Here is a 23,955-nt window from a genome sequence, read left to right as displayed (position 1 = left end):
GATTGATTCAGCGGTAGTCGAGGAGATTCCGCGATACGTGTAAGCAGTCATTGTGGTACCCGTAGAGTCGAGAACCACAATTGTGGTACGCCGGTCATGGTGAGTACACGCAATATCTGTATATCGGACGTGTGGATCCCTGTCAAGTCTTCTTTGAGTTAGTCTTCTGCCCGTGTTGTGACGTGGGTGCATGTGCCTCGGGATTGGGGCGATTTGAATTCGTTGACGCACAGAAATGGGGATCGGGTGGGGCGTGTCCTGAGCTTTTGGGGTGCCATGTCCCAGAAGACCGAGCAGGTGTCGTCCTGTTGGAGTAAGTTGAAGGCGAGAGATTTGAGCCGTGCGTTAGGCTTCAAGAAGCTCCGCAACGGTATTGTGAGTGCCCAATTCGAAGAGTTTTTGTGTGGGCGTAAATGTTGGCAGACGAAGGGTCGTTTTGTAGACTTTCCGTACTATATGTCAAGTTTTCTCAATTCGGCTGGTTTGAGTGCAACATACGGAGTCCCACAGCTAATGCGCCTTAGTAGCATAGCTTGTATGAGCTTGCAGGATTCATTCTCTTTTAGCCCTGCATGTTGGTGGCTTACTCGTTGTATTAGATGAGTAAACTGGGCGCATGTTATGTTGTGTTGAGGGATACGGGCGGCACCAGAGCCACCGTGATGGAAAGGAACGCCGAGAATACGTAAAGTAGGCACTTGGGGGACAGAGGTGTTTTGGATTTTCAGATTAAGATACCTTGGGGGTTCAGGAGGTCTACCTCGTGTGCGCGAGTGAAGCATCAGTACTGCAGACTTCTTGGCTTGACAGCGAAGCCATCATGCTATGAGATACTTATTGATGGTGTTTATGACTTGCTGTAGGGTGTCTTGTTGGGCACCGACTGACCCTTTAGTTGTCCACAGCGTGATGTCTTCGGCATAGAAGGCATGGTGAAGGTCTGGGATGTGGTCGAGCTGTACGGGTAGGTGAAGTAAAGCAATATCAGACTCTGGCAATATTAAAGAGGAGGGGTGAAATTATGGCGCCTTGGGGTGTGCCGCGCGCAGGAATGTCGAAAAGGGGTTCGAGTGCTGGCCGAGTCGAAGTGTAACCGTTCGGTTGTGTAGGAAAGCCTTGACATAGTTGAACGTTCAATGGCCGCAGTGTGTAGCGGCAAGATTGTCCAGAACTGCCAAATGGTAAACGTTATCAAATGCTCCCTGCACGTCGAGAGTCATGATAATTATTGAATGGCTGCGGCTAAGGGTTTGAATTACTTGCTCCTTGAGTTGTAGCTGCACGTCTTGAGTTGATAGTCCGGTACGAAAGCCAAACATGGTGTTGGGATACTGTCAGGTTGTTTCGAGGTGCGTGGTGAGACGTCTAGGAGTCAAGTGCTCAAACATTTTGCCTACACAAGACGTGAGAGAGATACGTCGGAGATTGTTAAGTCCTAGGGGTTTGTGGGGTTTTGGTTTGAAGATGATATCCGATCTTTTCCACTGTTCAGGCAGAGTTCCGGTTTCCCAATGTTGATTGAAGAGGTCAAGCAGGGCTTCTATGGTTTCGTCGTAGAGATTGCGGAGTAGTCGGTTAGTTATTCGATCGTGTCCAGCGGCGCTGTTGCGTTTTAACATTTGTAGTACCTGATGGAGTTCTTCGATGGTGAACGGGGAGTCTAGCTCTGTATTGTCATTCCCAGTATACTGTGAGAATAATTTGGTGGGTATTAGATTTTGTGGCCGAAGATCTTCTGTCGAAGTGATTGTAGGAGTTCCTCTGGTGATAAGTCTGAGGTTTGTATCAGTCGGTGAATTTGGTTGGAAGTAACGGTGCGCGTCTGTTCTTTGTCGATAAGAGAGCGCAGTATGTGCCATGTTTTCTTTGTGCTTAGCGCACCTTGAAGCTGGTTGCAGAAAGATGCCCAGTTCTGTTTCTGCAAGGTTTTGGAGTATTCTTGGGCTTGTTGGATTAGGGCAGAAATACGTTGTTTTAGGCGTTTATTGTGCTTTTCTTTACGCCACCGCCTAGTAAGACTCTGTCTGGCTTCCCAAATGTGGAGGAGATGCGGGTCAGCTAATAGCGTGATCACTGCCTAAGCAATTGGATTGGCACATCCACTGTATTAGCGGGCAGTTCTGAGTAAGGGTGAGGTCCGGAATAGTGTCACACGTTACGCTATTTCCGATGCAGGTGGGTTGAGTGAGGTCGTTTTGGAGACAAAGTCTATGATCGCGGATGGCTTTCTGTAGGCGCGTGCCTTTCATGGAGTTCTGGTGGTATCGCCATCCCATATGTGGTGCGTTGAAATCTCCAAGTACTACGAAGGGGGCGTCTCTCGCTATTGAAATAGCTTTTTGAATAAAGGCGTTGACATCGTTGAGTTGGTGGGTTGGTGGGATATACACGTTGAGAATGAAAAGCGATCGATGTTGAATTAGTAGTTGTCGGCAGGATTTCTACAGACGTGTTGGGGGTATCACAGGCAAGGATATGAGTTAACACCGGAAGATGCTCTTGTACAAAAGTAGCCGCCCGGTGGTACGGGTCAGTTGTGAGAGTTTGGTAGCCAATCAGTTTAGGTTGCGGGACATTCGTTTCCTGAAGGGCGACTACGTCTGCAGGATCAGATGCAAGGAAGAGGTCTAGTTGACGTTTCTTACTTGTGAACGATCGGCAATTCCATTAAAAGAAGTGCAACGGGAAGGTGGGTTGTGTCTTCATGGGCGTCCAGGCGTTGTACCGGTGTTCTTGGAAGTGTGTGCTTGTTGGGCTGTGTACGCGGGTGGAAATACGAGCTTGGCTTTTTTGATAATCGGTGTGGCAGGAGAGGATTCGGTTTGTTGGTGCGGATCAGGCTGTGCATCCATGGATTCGGGTTCTTCGTTTGGTACGGATAATGTGGCGTGTATAGGGGCTACTGCTTGCTGTATGATGTTGGTAAGTGTGGTCACCGCTGCCTTTAACTTGAGGCCAATCTCGGTCACGAGGCTTGCTTCGAGGACAGCAACCTGTTCGGCGAGGCGGTTTTGCCGCTGCAGGAGTTCCATGTGCTGTGCGTAGACATATTCGAGCGTCAGTTGTGTTGACTGTGCTTGGCGGTTGGTGGGAGGGGAGGGTGTGTCATTGGGGGGGGGGGGGGGTGGGGCGGGGAATGGTGGAGCAGTGGAAGAGGTGGCAAGAACAGCTGACCAGTTCACCTGGTGGTGGGGCGCTGGCAGCTTGGTCTTGGGTAGAGCCGGGAAGTTGTCCTTATCCAGTGGCGGAGTCGAAGTGGTCCAGTTTTGCGGGGAAGTTTTAGCAGAAGTGCGAGTCGGGGTCTGATGGAGGGACGTGAACGTTGTGGACAGTCCTTGTTGTCAGTTGGATGATGACCGCCGCATAGTTTGCATTTAGGGACACAATGGTGAGCAGCGTAGGGGTTCAGAGTTGCACAGTGTCCACAGATGATCTGAAGGGGTGAGGGGCACACGTATCTTCTGCGTCCGCTATCTCCACAGTTGGTATAGACGTGCGTCATCCGGTAATAAGGACGGCACCTGACGAGTTCACATCCGAGTTTGGCTTAGTATAGGACACGATAGCCATCAAATGTAAGTAGAACCGACCTCGTCTGGCCCATAAAGCGGACGTAGACCAGGTAGGGTTCATTGGGTGCGAGGAGTTCTTGGAGAATCGGCAGGTCAATTTCCTCCGAGACGCCATTAATAACGCCTCGCGAGGTGCCCGGGGAAGGCTTCATGTAGGCACGAACTTGGTATGTGGTGGAGAGAATGGTCAAGGCTGTGATTCGGGATATGCGGTCGACAAGATCGATGTTCTTAGATCCGATGAGTACCAGGTTCGTCGTGTCTTGATTTATGATAGTTACCTGGCGTATGAAGTCGGCGCGACCGTAGCCGGTGGTGGTGACAAGGCTGTGGGTGATTTCAGATGTGGCCGTTTTTCACGCACACGTTGCCGATTAGTCGTATTACCGCAACGAACTGGTCGGCCGGTATACGCGGAGTGGGAAGTTTTGGCGCTTGCGATTAGGGTGCTTAGTGGTCCGTCTTTGGTCGTTTGGAGGCATTGCGTTGTGTTCGCTTGCTAACTACTTGTATCTAAGGGTTTGCTGGGAGGGACGAATGCTCGCTGTGTGCTGCGAGCGCTGCACGTTCCTCGTCGCCGCAATCTATGGTGGAGATGTCACGAGCTGGGCACGTGGGATGCAGCCGGCAGCTGCAGGCAGCTGCGGCGCGAGGCGAGGCCGATGCTGTTCCTCGCTGGGGCGTTAGGGTGAGCCCTCCGTTCTCGGTGGTGAATTTTGGAACGAACAGGGTGAGTCGCCTGTTGTGTAGACCTCGATGAAAGTGGTATCAGGAGAATCCGGTTCGATTGGTGGCACAATCAGATGGCCAGGAGGTGCTCGTCCGTGGGTGGCGAAGCGAAAAGCGGAAGCCGAAACGAAGCGCGTGTGGCTGTGTCGGCCCCCTAGCGGCGGATCTCGATAGGCAATGAATGGAAAAAATTTGTGATAAAGACAAAGTCGTGCAATTTTGCGGCGGGATCCAAGTGTGGAAAGATTAAGTTGGGTTTTCAGGGTGGAGATACTTGGACCACGAGAGTACTGGGAAAGTATCAATCTTGTTTGCGCGATTTTGGAAGGGTTCCAGAACACTAATGAGGTTAATTTGGTAAGGATAGAAAATGGAATTAGAATATTCAAGTTTGGGTCGGACGAAAATTGTGTAGGGAAGAAGTTTAACAGCAGGAGATGTCAGGACCCGCCGCGGTGGCTCAGTGGCTAAGGCGTTGCGCTGCTGAGCACGAGGTCGCGGGATCGATTCCCGGCCGCGGCGGCCGCTTTTCTGATGGAGGCGAAAAGCAAAAACGCCCGTGTGCACGAGATTTCGGCGCACGATAAAGATCCCCAGGTGGTCAAAATTAATCCGGAGCCCTCCACTACGGCGCGCCTCATCGCCTGCGCTGCGTCGGCGCGTTAAAACCCTACAATCAATCAAGGAGATGTCAGGGCAAGATTACGGTGAAGATATCCAAGCACCCGGTTAGCAGAATTGGCAACGCTATTGATGTGAGTGGACCAAGTTAAATAAGATGAAACCGGAATCAATAAACAAGCGAATCAATAAACACAAGCGGAATCAATAAACAGCTGCACAACGGCATCCGCATGCCGTTGGGCAGCTGTTTATTAATGCAGCTGGCACGCTCCGTATAAGCAGTGCTATTCGCCGCGAGATCGACATGTAGGTGACGTCAGCGTCGCGCTGCTAGTGTGGATGCTCCGCTGAGCGGCCCGTAAGAATGCACACAGTAGGCGCGCTTCGTGCCTTTTTCCCGCCGTATGCGCGCACGAAAGGCGCAAACAAGAGTGGTATGCTGTACTTCGGTTCCTCAACGTTCAATGTATAGCATGGAAGCGGCAGTAAGTTTCCATTACTACGCCAAAAAAGCGACGACCCACCGGGAATCTCAGAATGGCCGTAATAGTGACAATGAACTTGTACGCCGTGGCTCGTATCAAGGTCGATCTTTCCAGACTATGGCTTTGACCCTTCAATAAAAGCATAAGCAGAAACAAATCATGAAGCCTCGATCTCTGAAATTCAGTTTACACCAACAATTTCAATCGATTTCACTGGTAGCATGACGCATTCTTGCATTTGTGGGATGCCCAGAAATGGTAACACCACCTACCTGCCCCGACATTCTTTCTAAGAGCTTACGATATTTTTTGTGTTCGAAAGGCAACATAAAATTACTGAATTTTGATCAGCGCAGAGATATAAATGCAACCGCTCTAACGGGTGTTTTAAATGAAATTTCAGCGACTCTGAAGGAAGGTTTGATGAATAACGATGTCGGATCACTCATTTACGGCTTTCGTCGCAAGTGAACTTGCGAATTGAATTGTCAACGCAAGCAGTACAAGCAACATCTCATGTTTAGCTAGGTTTTCGCAAAGTGACAAGCAGGTTTACAGTGTGCAAACCAAGCTTCTAAGACCTCACAGTGAGGACAAATTTTCTGTTACGGCTGCTGTGTTGACCATTTGCGTTCCTTTTAAAATCTAACAGGTGCCTGCAACAGCGAGATGTGTTTGCATTCTTGCGTATAAGGTCGCTTACGAACCCTAAAGATGGCAAATATAAAGTTGCGCTGCTGCAGATGTAGTAAAACGTTTCCTTTTTATTTCTCGTTGCGAATCAGCGCAACGGGTTCGCGGTGACTACTTTGTTTTGTAAACTTAACATCGCCTTTGTCTTGGCATTTATTTCTTGAGGATTGGTTAAAAGATGCAAGGATAAACGTTTTCTGTGCATATCGTTTTTTTTTTGGAGAGGTTGCTAAAGCAGCGAGAAGAGAACGCATTTAACGCGAAAAGCCAAACGTTTGTTATCAGCGTGGTTATCAGTATTACTTACAATCGAAAGTACGCTAGGCGTCGTATTCTGTAGCGCTGAAAAAGCGTGACGACGCTTACGCGCGCATTGTAAAGCAGCGTACCCAAACAAAGCTGATTGAAAGCAACTGCTTCGCGTGTTACCCGCCCGAAGAGACAGCGCATCACCTTGATAAAAGCATGCATGGAAGGAGCAGCAGCAGCAAGATTCGCGGGACGCGTGTGCAGATAAGGAACAAACTCGGTCTCGATTTCTTCTTTCTTTTTTTTGTCTATTTCATTCTGGCTAACTCAGAGGCAGCCTGTTTGAGGGCGTTGCTTTACGGTGCGCGCGGAGGCGCCGTCACGTGGTATTTTTCATATTTCGCGGGTTTCCTTTATCAGTCAGAATAAATGTGTACGCAATTAGTTAATCGCTGAAAATATCGCAGTTAGATGCCCCTTGTGGTTACCTACAAGTGCCTCATTGACACTTTAGTGATTAGGACAGTATTTCTCGAGTTAGATAATTAATTACAATTAGTTAATTAAGTCTCATTAAAGAAACAAATACTGTGCGCTTCTTCACAGTACTGCAAACATTGTTCACCTGGTTTCTTTCGAGTTACGCCTTTACTCTTTGTGTAAATCTTGGTGCATGATAGCTGGGACACCCTGTCTAAGCATTTGCTCGGTACAACTGCTCAACTGCAGCCTCCGTCACCCTTCTGTATTTTATTCTGATGCTTCGTTCCTATTGCGCAAGTCGCGTAGCATCCGCTGAATTGGTAGACATAGCCCTTGTTTGGGCGGTATACCGCTTTTACACAGCGGCGCAATTAGCATGTTGTCGATTTGCACCATCACTTTGACATTGTCAGCTTGATTTACAGTTAAACAAAGCGGTTTTAGTGACAGGCACGGGAAAACAACAACCCGGAACACAGGCCGCGATTTGGCGTGGCACGGATGCTCGCGCCCGCCCGCAGAACCGGTGCAATATCAGCCCAAAACTGCTGGGAGGGGCTGACGGAATGGCTTGCATGTTCAAGCACCCACGCAGAACAATAAACGGTGCATCTAGATGAAGAAAAAACACGTTCACAATCTCTTTAATCACGCACGCACAAGGCCACCTTTCCGCCTTCCAAAGCGAAAAAAACTGCGTCATCTGCTGAAGCAGCACACTTCCGCCAAGAGGCGCCATCTGGCGGCAGCGGTGGGCTTTTATTGCAAACGGCGCCACGCGAAGCGCTCCGCTCGACACACACACTGGTATATTCTAGGCACTATAGCAGAGTTATCAGAGCTATTAGTTACCGGACGATAAACTAACTACACAATCGTTTGCGAAGAGACGAACACCAGAGGAAATGTTAGAAGCCAAAGCATCGATTTATATCAAAAAGAGAAGAGATCCCAGGACCGTACCTTGCGGTACGCCTGAGATTACTGGTGTTAATGATGATAAATGAGAATTGACATAGAAGAACTTCTCTCGGCATCTTAGAAAACCCTGGATCCAGTTAACAACACACGGGTGAAGATTGAGGGATGACATTTTCAGTAGCAGGTGAGCATGGGGAACCGCATCAAAGGCTTTCTCAAAATCGATAAAATTCCATCAGTAGGCTTATTGCGATCTAGTCTTTAGTGAATATCATGCAGAAAAAGAGCGAGTAGCGTATCACACGAATTACCTTTACGAAATCCGTGCTGGTTTGCGTGAAAGAATTCCACAGATGTTAGAAATGTAGCGATGTGTGAGTACAAAATATGCTGTATTACCTTGCAGCAAACGCTAATGATAGAAATTGGGCGGTAATTATTTGTTCATGACCGACTTCCGTTTTTATGGACGGGGATGACCTTACCTGCGCGCCAGTCGCGTGGTACGCAGCCGGTGTTTAAAGATTTTTGAAAAATGAGCGACAGAAATAGGCTGCAAATATATTTAGTGTTTTTTAATACCTTGGCGTTAATACCGCCTATTCCTGTAGATGACGGGTTTTTAGCGAATCAATTACCTTTACTATTCCGCAAGGTACGAAAATTACGTTCTTCATTGGCGGGTGCGCAAGGGCCGGTGCATCAGGAAGGGTATTCAAGGGTTAATTCCTAAAATTTTCTCTAAACGTCGCATTCAGGATATCAGGAACTTCGTTCTCGGGAACCGGAAAGCGAGGGTTATTGCAAAGGGCTATCAAGTTCAATTTATCTGGATTCATAGTTTTCCAGAAGCGCCTAGGGTCATTTTGAAGCATAGAAGGTAGAGTAATTGAATAAAAATTGCGTTTCGTCTGTTGCATTAATGCGTCAAATTCGTTGGCTGCGCTGTAGTACTTTTGCCATATGCAACAGCGGTTAGATCTTTTGGCTGCTCGAAGCAAATGCTTCTTCTTTATTATTTAAACGTTTTAGGGATGCAGTAAACCATGGGGAGCCCGCTCGCTCCGTTATTGCGATGGTAGGACTGTAAAGTGGTACTAACCGTTCCAACTCTGTCGTAAAAAGCAACCAATTTGATTCAAGAGAGCGTTGTGAGAAGCCAGTGGAGAAGCTATCAAGTGGTGTCGTTAGCCCCTGGCTTGTACTATCGTAATCACCTTTATCGTATAGTGTGATAATCTTTATTGCTTTTTTGCTTTTAATTATGTCGCAAGAAAATGTTGTATGTATAGCCATGTGATCGCTAAGGCCATGCAGGCAAGTGACAGAGGAAAAGTTATCAGCATGGGTGGTTAGAACGAGGTCGAGAATGTTGGTTGCTTGGTACGGGTTGCCTGAGTCACCAGTTGAGACAAACCAAATGTAAGGCAGGCATTTACAAAATCACTATCGGCGCTATTTTTTTATAGCGTAGAAGAAGTATCGGACCAGTCAACAGAGGGGAAGTTAGTCTCCAAAAAGAAGAATCGGGCTGCTTGGGTATTTCGCTTTTAATGTGCTTAAGGCGTGCTGAAGCAGTAGCGTAAAGGAGCTGTCGCTGTTAGTTTCCAGTGCTTCTGTGCACACGGCCGGAAAATACTACAAACACAGAGGCTCTTTCCAGGGTTTGCGAGGGGCCGGCGGCGCGCATTGAGTCTAAGAGAGTGGGGAGAGGAAATCTCGGCTTGGGCGTCGGCGTCGCCGGGACATGTCTCTATATGAAGATCCGTTGGCTTCGTGTTTTGCAGCTGCAACGGCCTCAGTAACCACCAGCGGGCCCCGCCAGGCAGGCGCACATGAGGAGGATAAGCTCTGCCACGAATCACAGAAGCACGGCACAAAGCTTACAGAACGCACAAACAGAATAGAGGCACGCTGACTTGTAACAGCTTCTCCGCCTGGGGTCCGCAATCCGGATGGATAAGGGTCTTCAACCGTTGTCCGGAGGGAGGTTCTCGAAGAGAATTACTCGGCAGACGCTCGATTCCAGGCTGGTCCGAACGACGCTGTGCTTGACTTTCATCGGGCCGGTCACTGGACGAATAGTCGCTCCCCAGGAAGGTCTCTGGCTTGGTCAGGCAAGCAAGAGAACACAAACACAACCGCATCGCCAGCAAGGGCGAATACAAATCCACACTGAAGCTCTACCAGGCTGTTAGTTGCGATAAAAATACGCGAATAACTAACTACTCCGGTTATATTTTACCCAGCAGTATTATAGCCAATGAACTTGAAACGGTGACATTTCGCGTAACGGAAATGTCGAACACAAAAGGTAAGTAATCGTAAAGGGTGAAACCTTCTTCAGGAGAAACAACACAATCGAGAAAGCCAGGCGTCTACCGGCAAGTTCTCGCGCTGAGCTGCGACTTGAGTCCTCGGCATTTCCCTGAGCTTTGGGCTTTAAGGGGCGAAGCACCTTAAGGCCGAGACTTGTCCGTCCGGCGTTCGGCGTCTGTGCTCACGGTAAATCGAAACATCTGTGAAAGAAAGGTTCAAAAAAGGTTAACAAGAACAAGCTCAGTCTTCTGACTCTGGGACCCTCGTCTGTATACCAATATGTTTGTATTGCTTTCATGAAATACACTTTCACTTTCAAAAAAAAAATAATAAAACGTTCACAAAAGGTTAGAGAGAGAGGGAGAGAGAGAGACGCAAAGCACCGTGTAAATGAAATATCTGCGAATAAAAGGTTCACAGAAGAATAACCAGAATAAAATAAAAGGTTCTCAAAAGGTTTGAGGGGGAGGAAGAGAGAGGGAGGGAGGGAGGGAGGGTGGGAGGGAGGGAGGGAGGGGAGAGAGTGCTCCTGGAGAGCCGTGCTGCGCATGCGCGAGGAGCATTGGATTGGATTAAATGGCATTTGAATTGGATTGGATTGAAATGAATTGGATTGGATTGGACTGGACTAAATTGAATGGTATTGAACTGAATTGGATTGCAAATCCTTTTAGCAGCAGTAATCACTCTCACGGGTGATTTACCGTCAGAACTATCCCCAGTGCTTCGTCCACTCATCATGATTCGCTTCGTGGAGATGCGTGAATTTTTTTTAATCGCACCTGAGGTGCGCCCGTTCTCTGAAGGCGACTGCGACCGGTTCAGATGATAGCGGTCATCTTCTAAACGCATCTCGAGCTCACGGAGAAAACTGGCCTAATTTTCACCGCTCGAGCAAGGCGTGCGTTTTCGTTCCCGGGCACTGCGATGTCCGCTGGGACCCGGCGCAGAGCGAGCGTACGGTGCAACCACTCAGCAGACGCGCACAGGAACTCTTGCCACAATTATGCCCGAAAGTGTTGCCTGGTCGTGCCTTGCCCTTTTGGCAACAACCTCGGTAAGCGAACACAGAAGGGTGTTTTTGTTGTCTTTTCCGGCTGCCAAGGCTACACGAGATCCCTGCTGCCCGGTCTAAGGTGACGGCTCACCTGGCTCACCTTCACGTGACACCGGTATCTCTACGAGCTCCGCTGGCCGTTGCCCAACATCGGGTGGCTGAGCTGGAGGTAGGACGCAACGGAATCGGTCATACCCTATTTAACACGGGCAAAGTTAACCATCGTTCATCAAACCGCGGTTAGACAAAACCGCAGTTTACTGCTTTACACGAAAGACGAAACTGCGGTTACCGCGCTAACCTTTGTTAACGCATTCTTGGCCACCTCAGTTCGGTCACACTGAACGCAGTTGCCGCAGCATCAGTGTTAAAAATCCCACAAGTTAGTTCGAACGCAAGTGGCGGCGTGTATCAGCGGAGACGAAAAGAAAAAAAAATCACCTGGCATTCGGAGGAGACGAAGGCCCTCAGATAACGGTCGCCCCAAAGCTTGCGTTCTTTGCGTCGCTCCCGCAGTCAGCGCGACTGCCCGTATGCAGCGGCTCATTTCCCGATACGCCCGATCAACTACGACAAAAGCCGTGCTAAATTTGTCAATTCTGCTCATCGTTCGCCAATAAAATGAATAAAGCAGACAATTACGAAGCGTTCTCAGCACTCAGAAGCGATCCATGCGCATGTCGGCCGTGCCTGCAAACAGGCCGGCGCACCTTCCCGCACAGCACTAAAAGCGGCTCGAGCCGGTTCAGACCATCTCAGCAACAGCTTGTCGTCGATCTTTGCAATCAATCTGATCACGGAAAAGAACTTCCACATGCGAGAAAGTGGATTTTAGTGGGGTGAGAAATTGGCCTATGTATTGTAATTCGCAGTTGCAGAGATGACGGTGGTCAAATATTGCCGCCAGTCACCGCCAGCGGGCCCCGCCAGGCAGGCGCACATGAGTAGGATAGGCTCTGCCACATATCACAGAAGCACGGCACGAAGCTTGCAGAACGCACAAACAGAATAGCGTCGCGCTGAATTGTTACAGTAACCACAAATATACTTAGATGCAACCTGAAAACAGGAAAATTACACACAAGGGCAGCTATGCACAGTGCTAACACCAAGGACAGCAAGGACAAGTTGCACAGCTTCTCTCTTTTAGTGCTGACAAATCGCGTGTCATGGCAAAACCCGATGCACCTCGCATCAGCAATAACTGCACCGTGAGCATACAAAATGTGTCTTTGGAATTCACATGATAATCATAACGACGGTAGTGCTGTAATTGAGGACAAGGGCACGTAAAGGCTACTCTTGATCAAATATAAGATTCTCTCTAAGGCAATCTGATCCATCAGGTGCGAAAAGCAATGTACTGTAGCTTTCCTACTGGTATACTACCTTCATCTCGCATACAATAATTTATAAACTGATAACTGAAGTACGAACACTGAAGGGCAGCATCACTTTCTTGCGTGAGGAATACATAAATGATCACAATCCTCTCCCTTCCATCTCTAGTGAGGGGGAAAATGAAATGTCTATCGCTTCAAAAACGAGAGCTTGCTTTCGGGCTAGTTGGTATTCCATAACGTTCATCTTAAGCGCACAAAAAACACACGCACACAGAAGACAAGGACAAGCGCTTGTCCCTGTCTTCTGTGCCCGTATGCGTTTTGTGCGCTTAAGATGAACGCTTCACAAATCATTGGTAAGAACAAAGCATTCTCTTATGAGCCCACCACCACTCATGTACCCCTGGAGAGGGGGCTCACTGATTGCATGTTATTACGGTAACCTTGTTAACACAACAAAACAGTATCATGAGCTCCCTTGTAACATTAGTTGAGGAGTGGGACAAGACGCCACTGTGCCTTACACTCAACGATAGAGATCCCTTGTTATACTTCCAGCGTTGCAAAGTCACATAAATTCATAAGGTGCAAAAGTGACTGAAAACTTTTCCCTTCATTTATCTTGTGCTGACGTAAGTTAAAACACTGGAGCAGATAACAATTTTTCCAGTTCTGTGGCAATGGAACATCGTGGGTTTGCAAGAAAAACGCCATTTGGAACATCACCTGTACACAGAAAGTGGTTAACTTCTGCAAACGAGAAAATGTCTACTCCATCTTGTACAGCACGGTCAGGCCTACTTGCACATGGACACGTTCGCCGGTGACGCCTCATCGGCCGGTTTGCTCACATCCACGCCTTGAAAAGGCACCACGCAGGGGTGGACCAGATCATAAAGTTCACACAACTTAATACGTGCGCCAATATTAAGTCAAGGTAAATAGAGCGTTCTGTGCTGACCCAAAAAGCACGCAGAAAGTGTTCATTACTGTAACGAGAAAATATCGAGATGCACAAGAAAAAAGTAAAAACTCATTTACAGGAATGGCTGTGAATTGACATCCTATTGAAAAAAGATCAATCCTATAACAGGGAAGTGCTTCGCAGTAATAAAACTAGGGCAGAATCTTGAACGTACAGAAAATATTTCGGGGAGATCTCATACTGTTTACAGCTAAAATATGCATTAGAAGAATTAGAGCATCAATGTTATAAGCTTGCAAACTTTCTTCATAAACACACGTTTACGGCTAGCTGGTATTCCATTCTCCTTTTGTCATACGTGACAAAAAGAACAAAAATGAAACAAGCAGAAGACGAATGCGCAGTTTATCATTTTTATTTTTAGCTCATGCAGCAAAGCACCAAAATGCGTTTCATGAATATCTTACGACCATCAAGAAAAAAGGTAAGACGTGACAATGCATTTTTTTTAAATCGGCCCTGTCATAATGCCGTCCGGCTTTTATTGTTGGCCGAGATTACACATTGCAGGACCTGCCTTTAATTCATTTTTTTGGAAACATTGTATATACTACTTTGCGTTCGCAACAATGTCAATGCCTCCAATATTTATAGTGTTTAATGTAATTTTCAGTTTTAGTTGGCGGCTGTACCTTGGGCAACTATCCTCTGCTTTTTAATGCCTACAAGCTAGGCTGTGCTTTTAAATTGAACTACGAATGTAGGATTTTTTTGTACATCATAAGGATCTTATAAACGACTTCCCATTCAGAGTTTCTGTACTTAGTGCGCGTGTAATCTGCTCGCTATTTTGTGCAGTGTGTGGGAAACGTTGCGCTCATAAGGATGGTACTACAAACTTCTTCCTTCTGTTTGTTTGAGTGTTATCTTCGCCGCAGTGACGCGTTTGCTTGTTCAACAGCGGACACTGAGCGGAGCCTGAAGACACTACTACCCATGTCTTCAACTTGTGCTGACATGCTTTCTTTCCTCTTTTGTTCCTTCTGAAGTGATGCGGTTAGTACGCCACTACCTGACAATGTGAAGGAAACGTGAGAAAAACAGGGCTACAGCATGAGAGGCGCCAATAGAACAAATTTAGCGGTGCCACCCAGTTGCCTTCATCACGCACTCACGTTGCACCTCTTTCTCGTTGTGATTCGACATCTGCGCTATTAGCGCTTTATAGATATCGTGCAACAGGACTGCTGCGCCGTCTCATGAGATTTTTCCAAGCTACGGGGTCGGTAGCCAAGCAGACAGCGCTAATGTAGTTACGCTCAGACGGTGACTCCGTCGTGCGCGCTTGCAAGATATGCAAATACTTACTTTAATTCTCTTCTAGAAACGAAGTTCCCGTGATTTTTAGAATTTTCATCTCTTCATGACCAGCGACCACGACGGATACCGACTGCGCGTCACGTGAGGGAAGTGCTTGTTTACTTTTTGCTGCATGTCCGTGCGCGGAAGACAGGTGTCAGTTTTTTTTAGCATGTGCCGGCGGAACCGAATGGTAGCCTGCGAAGAGGATAAGAATATGCAGTGCCCATTTTATTAGCGATGAAACGGTCTACGGATTCAGGATTTCCATTATACGCACCTCCATCGAGCTAAGGCAAAACGCCTGGGAGCGACTGTGGTTACAAACTGCAGCCAATCTGTTTGAACGAAAAACATTCAGGGAAGCTTGCACTCAGGACTTGAATGGCGACGCTGGGGCAGGTGATCACTGACGGACACGAAGTTGAGTTTTAGTATTGTTGTGGTGTCGGGGTTGACGTCGGCGGCATGCTGTTTCTATAGCGTTATGTTGAGCAAGGCCAGAGTGAGCTCGTCGTTTTTGCCGACGTTTTTGTACGCCACCCTGCGAGCGCGGCTTATCGTCTCTAGCGGATGATTTGCAGGCTCTTCCTCAGCCGGGTTGCTATACACGCGGCCAGGCTATGTGGAGTCAATGATCACCTACAGCAGCTTCGACATTCAAGTCGCGCCTCTGCTACGGTACGGAGCGCATGCGCATCACGACACGAGGACGAACGAACGAGGGGTGTGCGCTGTGACGTGTCTTTCTCGTTCCGAGCAAGTGTTGCCATGATACGGCCAGCGTTGGAGTTTTTTGTGGCCAATGTTGGCCTGTCTCCCTAATGCTTGGCGTGTCTCCCTAATGCTTGGTATGCTTGGCGTGAGGAACGCGCGCTCGAGGCAGGCGGCGAATGCTGGAGTTTTTTTCTTCGCCAATATTGGCCTGACTTTCTAAGCGGGTATGCAGAGCTTGACGAACGTGCGCTCGAGGTACGCGTGCACGAGCGCTCGGCATTTTTTGGTATTTTTAGCGGCGGACAGCATACACAGAGGAGAGTTGAAAGGAAACGTTCGACCTCGTGTTTGCAACTGTGTCACGCAAGTGGCGAGCGGCAGCGTACGCACGTCGAACTGCGATGCCCATCCTCGCCCGATTCCCTGCGAGCATTGGCTCGGAGGAACCGCAACACGACAAGCCTATATATCGTAGCGTACAGCAAATGCGTGCCCCGGGTGGTGGGGGTGGCCACAAAAAATCCTCCGTCGCATGCCCCCGCGCGAGGGACACGAGTAAATGCAGAGCATTGGGGGTGGTCACGTGGCGTAGGTTGTGGTAGTTGGCGGTGGTAGTTGTAGTTGTTGTTGTCGTAGGTGTTGGGTAGTTGGGTTGCGAGACGAGAGAGAGAGAGAGAGAGAGAGGCGAGAGACGTAAGTATGTAACGTGTTATTTATTGCCATCGTTTGCACCCCACCCTCTCTGCAGGGCAATCGGTTGGATCTTTGTTATTATTCTTTTGTTTATTTTCTTTTCTTTCTTATTATCCCTCTCGGGAGGGCAGTGCGCCATCGTCGAAGTTCATAAGCGATGGAAGCAACACCTTCAACCAGTACCGCGACGCGAGCCAAAGTCAGCGTTGCAGTACCAGTTCAAGACATCGTGCCATCCTCTTCATCGACGGCGGCAGAAGATAAGGCGGCGAGACGGCGCGCTGCCGACGCCGAACGCAAGCGTCTGAAGCGCGCTGCCGACGCCGAACTTCGTGCACGAGAAGCCGCGGCCAAACGTCAACGTCGGGCCGAGGATCCTTCGCTGGGGCAACGAGTATATTCGTAGCGCGCGCAGTAGAGGGAGAAGAGGTAGCACCTGCTGCTGCAACGCCTCTTTCAGCGCCGGAGCACGCGCATGCGCGCCCGCACCTGTTGTTGAGAGCGAGGAGGAGCGGGGGAGGGGCGCACGTACTGGCTGGCTGCGGACGCCGACTTACGGACGCATAACATCGTGAGTTAAAGAAATGCTCTGCATTTAAAACCAAAGAACGGCAGCGAAGGGTTTAACCTGAAAGCGCTCGAGAACCGAGAGCCAGGCACCAGCGGGCGCGATCCGAAGACGATCCCAGCACCTGTACCAAATGTAACGTGTCGGCAGAACAGCAGATGAGGCTACCCATGAAGAGGGTGAACAATCCATGTACAGTATTTACATGGCGGCGATGAGGCAGCCAGCGCAGGGTCCGCCAGCACCTTCTTCGGCGTCGTCGTCGTCGCTAGTACTTTGTAATGTCGCTGAGGGGGTGACAATATGTGCTTTGGGCCCAGAGAAAGAATGGGGGCCCCGGAAAACTCTTGTAAGAAAAAGCGTAAGGTCAATTGAATGCCGTAACTAGCTGGGAACCTGCTGAATTCACTGGTAGCATCAAATGTATGACCCCTTTATTTGAGACGCGCGAAATGATATTCAATCGCTGTTCTAGCTGGCTGTCTGGAAATTTTATTTTCGCCTCAGGCTCGCACAGGATGACAGTTCGACAATGTAGGGTTCGGGTTACACAACGCCACGTCGTCAGCCTTTCAGCTCGTTTCACGAATGCACGTACGGGTCTGAGCAGAGCGTGGGCGCTGCAGGCACCGCTTCAACGAGATCGGCCGGGGCCTGCTGCAGTTCGCGCTGGACCTGTGGAGGCAACTGGAGCTGCAGAGCGGTCGCCGCTCGGGCAACGTGCTCTTCTCGCCCTACGTGCTGGCCAGCACGCTCGAGGCGCTGCTGCACGCGGCCAAGGGCGGCACCGGGCACCAGATCGCAAACGCCCTGAAGCTTCCCGGCCGGCACGTGTACCTGCACGACTACTTCGCCCGGCTGCACGCCCAGTGCCGCTCCTGCCTCGGGTGAGTGCACAAGTGGAGCCTGCGAAGGCGCGCGTCACCAGGCCTATAGGTCACCTTCGGTCGAGCCGCTGCCTCTGGGGTCTTGGTCGTGGGACGAAAGTGCTGCTTCGACTCGCGGCGGTAGAGTCTCGGCTCCTTCGGGACGCGCCTTGCGGTCCCGCAGCAGCACGCGCGCGAGGGTCGTCGTCTCCCTGCGGCAGGCTTTGCACTGGCTGTCAGGGTATAGGACCCGCGGGATATATCGGGAGTGGTGGGGTCGGGAGTTGCCTAAATGTTACCGCCTGGGCCCTGTCCAGCTGATCACAGGGCGGAGCAAACTTCCTTCGAGCACGGCGGACCACAGTTGAGGCCGCCGCTGCCGACTGAACAGAGTATTAAAACGAAAGCTTTCTTAGTGGAACTGTCAAAGAACGAATTTCGAATACCAGTTTGCCGACCAAAAAGCTCTGATAGGATCTCGGGATACACGGCGCCTGCGTGAAACAGGGCTTCCATCTGTCAAACGGTTACTCGAAAAACGCGAAAAACGAAAGCTTGTAGATAAACAATGCGCGCATCGATTATGAAGCAAAGTAGCATAGTATACTTTTGTCTCATAAACCAGGTGTTGGTATACATTTATATCGTTCGTAGAGGCGTTTACTTCGTGAGCGAAAAATGTTCGCGTGGGTTCGTTCTTCGTTTGCGATTGGGTCCTTGAAGGTTTGGCGGAAGCACATTCAGTGAAAGTTAGACGATCTTTTAGCGATGGTTTTGACGCCCTTCGGGGAGGGTTTTCCCGCACGTTAGACGCAGTCTTGATGTCAGAAAGCGTTGGGGCTTCTCCTAACTTTCTTATTCAAGGGATGGTAAAGTTTGCAAGAACGTTCAGAAGAAGGACGGGTAAGTCAAACAAGAGGGAGACGGATGACCGTCACAGGCCTGGCTCAGGCACGTGTATGTCTTTTGCAGCATTTCTCTGCCCTCGGTAATGAAAAGGCTCACTTTCCCTTGTTGAGCGTCACAAAACGTGAAGGGTTGCTGCAATTTACAGATGCCGACTGCTCTGCAGGCTGCTAGATCCGGTGTGGGCGCCGTCTTGGTCTCGGCGCACCGCGCTCAGCGATGACGCCAGGCTTGGCTTGGAATGGTCTCTGTTGCTTCGAACCAACCCAGCCGGCGGTTGTACGGTCACCCTGTAGTGGACGGCACTCTGCCGGCTCCTGTTCTTCTCCTGGCCCTAGTTACGGCCGTACGTGGCGGCGTCCACTCATCCGTATCCCGGGTTGACCCTGGACAAGGTGGGAAACACAAGTCCAAGCGAGAGCGGATTAGGTAGCCGAATAGAAGGTCCGAAGGGGATTTTTTCTAGTGGGTCTGCGCTCTCCGGCAGTTGAAACGGGCCTTCGCGAATTTATCTTCTCATGTTCCTTCGCGTATCTTCTTTATAGCTTCCTTAATCGCTAGACGAACACGTTAGACACAGCAGTACAAAGGCGGGTGATGTATTGTTCTCAACGAAGGTGGCAAATTCGTCGTTAGTGAACCGCGCGCTGTTATGCGTTACTATTGTGTGCAATCAGGCGTGCAAGCTGGCAATGGTGGACGAAGTGCTTGCCTGTTGACGGGCACGGCTTCAGTCCATTTACCACCCGCATACACGACCACCAGTGTGATGCTGCCTGCGACCGGTCCGGCGAAATCGACGTGCAGCCTCGACCATTTTTCTTGAGCCGCCGGCCAAATCACGGGTGGAGCGGCAGCTGGCAGAGTCAGGTTTTGAACGCAGTTATGACATGACGTTGGCATGTGTTCTATCCCTCGGTCGAGACCCGGCCACCAGAAGTACGATCTGGAGACAGCTTTCATGGCCGATGACCCTTGATTTGCCCCATGCAACATGCCTAGCACGCGTCCTCGTGCTTCTGTGGGAACAAAAACTTGACCCCAGCATAGCAACCCATGAACCACGGATAATGCCATCCAGCGATCCGAGATTGGCACCAACTCCGCGTTCTTTACATGCGTCGACCAGCTTCGCTTCGTCCATACTCCATGACCTTCGCCAGTGAAAAGTCCCGCGCAGCTAGCTGTTTCAGTTCTTCAACAGTACCATCACCAACGCGTGCCAGGGCGTAGACGTGGGTTCTCTTCTCGCCGGTTGTTCCAATTGCGTCTGCTGCAGCGGTGGCAGCTGGCCGAGGGTTTCGGCGTTTAGGAGCAGCCTACCGGGTGAGCGCTGCAGCCAAGTCCGCCGAGGTAGGCAGCCCAGCTCTGGGGAGCTGGGACATGTATTCGAGCTGCGGCCAACGCTTTCGTCGGCTTGTCCTCTTTCAGCAGTCCCACGAGGGGCTGGTGACCAAGGTGAAATCTCTGTTTAAGAAATAGTCACGACACCCCAAAAGCAAGGGCTAAGGCCTCGCGTTGTAGCTGGGAATAATTTCGGTAAGCATTGGTCGGCGTTCGGGATCGGAAGCCCATGGGTCTATTCACTTTTCTATCCGTATGGAACAGCATGACATTAACACCATTTGGAGAAGCATCGCACTTTAGGTTTAATGGTTTTGTGGGGTCGTAGTGAGCGAGCACACCATGTCTTTTGCGTCCTTGTTGCGTTGGCAAAGGCGGTGTGTTCATCTTCTCCCCAGACCCAACGCGCATTTTTGCCCAGCAACTGATACGATGTGCCAGCAAGGATGACATATTCGGAAGGATATTGGAGTACTACCATATTATGTCATTTACGCCCTATAACAGTTCCTGCTCTTTTGTCGGGCTGGGGACCGTGGCGGTTGTACCCACATGTTTCTCGGTAGGGTGTAGGCCCTCTTTTCGATTTCTTGCTTTTTACGTGACTGACAACTGACTAGACTCCGGCGTTTCTCTAGCCAGAGTTTCACATCGGCACTGCTGGAAGGGTGTCACTGCTCCCTTGTCACTAAAACAACGCATCATCAAGATAAGCTTGTACGCCTGGCAGCCCTAGCTCGCAGGATTGTTTCAATGTTTCGTTGTAATATGCCCGGGACAGACATTATGCCAAAAGGAAGTCTCTCTAAGCAGAATAGCCCTCAGTGCGTGTTAATTACACATAGATTCTTCGCCAAGCGGTCATTGATTGCATGCGTCACGCAAGTCGATAGTGCTGAAATATACTCGCCGCCGGTTATGCACGCGAACATGACGTCAATCACCGGCAACGGATACTGCACCAGTGCGCAGACCGGGTGTAACGTAATCTTGAAATCGACGCAAATCTCAACTGTTCTCTTACTTTAGGACGGGCACAATGGGCGTAGCCCATTCTGACTACGCAACCGGTGGTAACACCCCTAGCGCTAATACTGTGTCAAGTTCTCGAGAAACCTTATCACGAAAAGGAATGTATCGTGACTTACAGAACTTGGGTGTGGCGCCTTCCTTGAGCTGCAGGGGGACATGGCGACGGGTGATGTAGCCGAGTTTCGAGCTGAAGACGTTTTGAAACTCGTTGACAACGGCGCCCACGGCCGAAAGAGTCGTCGGCGATCTGGTTTCCGCAGACAGGGGAAGAGCAGATCACCCTGCTTTGCTCAGCTGAAAAATCAAGTCACGACTGCATAGACTTAGGTCGGGGAAATTCAGTACAATCAAGGAGCATTCTACTACGGCACCCTTGTAGGGTATTGTCATGTCCAATTGTCGTAGGACGGGTATGGACTACAGGAAAGCGTGACAGCCGAAGGTTTCAAGGGCGCCCGGCGCTCGCGATACTTTTCATAAATTTCGCGGTTCGCAGCCCAGACAGGCGACCCCACGTCTCTCAGCTTTGCAATGCCAACGCAGCACCAAGTGAATTTGAGTTTCCAACTGTCCCTTGCGAGTTTCCCGGAGTCTCCCTCCACACGGTATAATTCCGCCACCGCCAGTCTTCTTCCCGGCATACCTTGCATGAGCGCCTTTTTCCGTTTCCTCGGATTATCGCTGGAGCACATTTTCGCGAGATGACCAGGACAGCGATAGCAGCGGCTCCTGGGTCGCCGACTTGATGAGCCGCATGCGTGGCTCTTGCTGCTCACTAAGTGCGCAACCCTGCAGTCGGGGCCCGGCTCGTCGCCGTAGCTCGTAACTCGGCGGCACGCACCCGAACAGAGGTTTCGAAAAGATCGCCGATTCCCCTGCAGGTCGGGATCGAAGCTGGGCCATTGCGCCGCACAGGCATGCGCGACTGGTGTGCAAAGCGTTCGGGTCGATCTTTGCGCAGCGCCGTTGCCACGGAGGCTGCCGTTGCTGGGCTGCAAAAAAGTACGCAATAATATAAAATACGGGGAAAAATTAACGCATTGATTACCCTGAAATAAGGAATACTGGGTCTCTCTATAGGCCTTTTCGTGGCTGCTCTTGACCACTTTTGGCATCAACGCCAGGCTGATACTGAAACTGGGCAGGAGAGGGCGCCACAGCCCCTTTGGCGAATAACTGCTCCGCACTTGGCAGCTTTCACGTTGAGTGAAAGTGCTTTAATTTTTTTCCCGCGCCGCCCGCATTTTAGAGTGGGCTCGTTCGGCAACGCACGCAGCGCGTCAATGTGCGGTACAGTGGTTGTGTCGCCCGATATCTTCTTTCCGGGATTTTCCGCCGCTTCGGCTGATAGTGCTGTCGCTTCAGCCTCTTCCAAAGTAAAGTTGGCTTTTGTCAGGAGCTGTTTTTGCAAGGCCTTTGATCTGACGCCACAGACTATACTGCCGCGGAGTGTTCGTTCCAGCATACCGCCAAAATTGCAGTTGTTGGCAATGCTTCGGATGTCGACAAGAAAATGTTGCAAAGCCTCACCTTCGTGCTGGTGTCAATTGTCAACTAAAAGAATCGGAAGCTTCCTCGTATCTCGTGGATATGCATCCAGTGGCCCGACGACTTCCTCGTTTGTTAGCGCGTTAGGCTTCTTCGGCGCGACTTGTCGCGCCAGAATCTGCACAGTCCTCGCGTTTAACACTGCTACGAGCAACGCACCTTTTTGTCGTGTCGGTAAGCCCCGTTGCTTCAAAATCGGCTTCTGCGTCGATGACGTACGACTTCCAATTCTCCCGTTCACCATCACACTCCGGAAGCTGGTGTTTGGCCAAGGTAACGTTGACATCGCAGCAGGTTTCTGAAGGGCCGGCCGTTCTGTGACGCTACCCATCATGTTCTTGTACTGCACGGGTTCTTTTCTTGCTTCTCTCCACCGCTGCATAGTCGGTGCGCACGCAGCAGTGGTGGACGACAGTCGAGGACGGCGCTGGGTACTGAACTGTTTATATTCGTCCGAAAACAGAGTATGCAAGCAGAGCCAAACCAAAAGGGAGCCTGTGGTGTTGAAAAAAACGAAAGTGCGGGGAAAGCCAAATAAGGGGGAGACAAATTACGCTCGGGTGGCTGCAGATAGCACAGTTACAATATCTACTGGGAGAAATATATGTGGCGTGACGGCAAAATGTTGGCGGTGCGCTGTTCATTCCGCGTCGCCCTGTAACCAGAGGGACCAATACAGGAGCACAGACCGACATAACGGAGAGAGCGCGTAAAAGGAGGCGGAGACCAGTCGAAGCGCGGCGCGCAAGATGTCTGCGCCTCAACTGGTCTTGTGACACCAGTGACAGATACTACGCGTTGTCGAATTTAGTGTGCAGTCAGTGCGGGCAACAAAATAGGAAAGAAGGGGAATGGCAGTGACGAGGTTCCGATAGCTGTGGACAGCCAAAGGCGGCCAACGCCGCTTCGAGGACAAGTGAACTTGACCAGTGGCGCCACGCACGGTTGGCGCGGTGTATAGGAGGGACGTGCGAGCAGAAACTGGTGAAGCCGGAGCAATGTGTGAGCTTTGAGCTAAGCCTTAAGTTCGTGAGGAAGAGGCAAGAACTTCACTTAAGCTTTCTGTACGCCTTACCACCGAGTGACACAGGGCCTTATGGCATAAGGGTGGTCCATCTCTCAACTTCCAGTTCCACCGGTGATGCTCATACTGTCACTTTCCTTGTGGTACGGAACTGCACGTCAGCAAAGTAGGTTGCCTGTTCTCCCTCCACCTCTCAGGGACACGGGAGGTGGAGGTGGTTATCAGTACTGCTCAGAGGGCCGATAATCTCATCCTTGCTGCTGCCAGGGTTTTCGGGAAGGCAGAAAAGAAGACCATAATAACTTACGGGCTCAGTAGGGTGTTAAAGCGACACTAAAGGCTGAAGGAAATTTTGTGATAACTTAAAGGAAATACGTTTCGAAGTCCTCTCGGCTTTTGTTCGACGAGAAACGACGCAGTATTTGCTTAGAAATAAGCAAACAAAGCCAGCATTTCTCTCACCCGCTTCCTTGACGTAGTCTTTGCGTCACAAACTAG

The 23,955-nt window shown here is 50.1% G+C and overlaps 1 protein-coding gene across 1 annotated transcript in view; it reads left to right on the top strand.

Annotated features, from left to right (window-relative positions):
* The first annotated feature begins 4,167 nt into the window (after positions 1-4,167).
* Positions 4,168-23,955, top strand: part of LOC144167852 (ipis-1-like) — an 87,627-nt gene continuing 67,839 nt past the window's right edge. Inside the window, exons 1-3 of the mRNA XM_077697007.1 lie at positions 4,168-4,302; positions 16,514-16,740; positions 17,364-17,624. Coding sequence (XP_077553133.1) covers positions 4,168-4,302; positions 16,514-16,740; positions 17,364-17,624 — 623 coding nt within the window. The remainder of the gene's footprint in view (positions 4,303-16,513; positions 16,741-17,363; positions 17,625-23,955) is intronic.

Source organism: Haemaphysalis longicornis, unplaced genomic scaffold (genome assembly GCF_048455015.1).
Source record: "Haemaphysalis longicornis isolate Haplotype H1 unplaced genomic scaffold, Haemaphysalis longicornis Haplotype H1 scaffold_2, whole genome shotgun sequence".
Taxonomy (NCBI): domain Eukaryota; kingdom Metazoa; phylum Arthropoda; class Arachnida; order Ixodida; family Ixodidae; genus Haemaphysalis; species Haemaphysalis longicornis.
The sequence above is the reverse complement of the archived record's forward strand: the minus strand, read 5'-3'. Positions and strand labels throughout refer to the sequence as shown.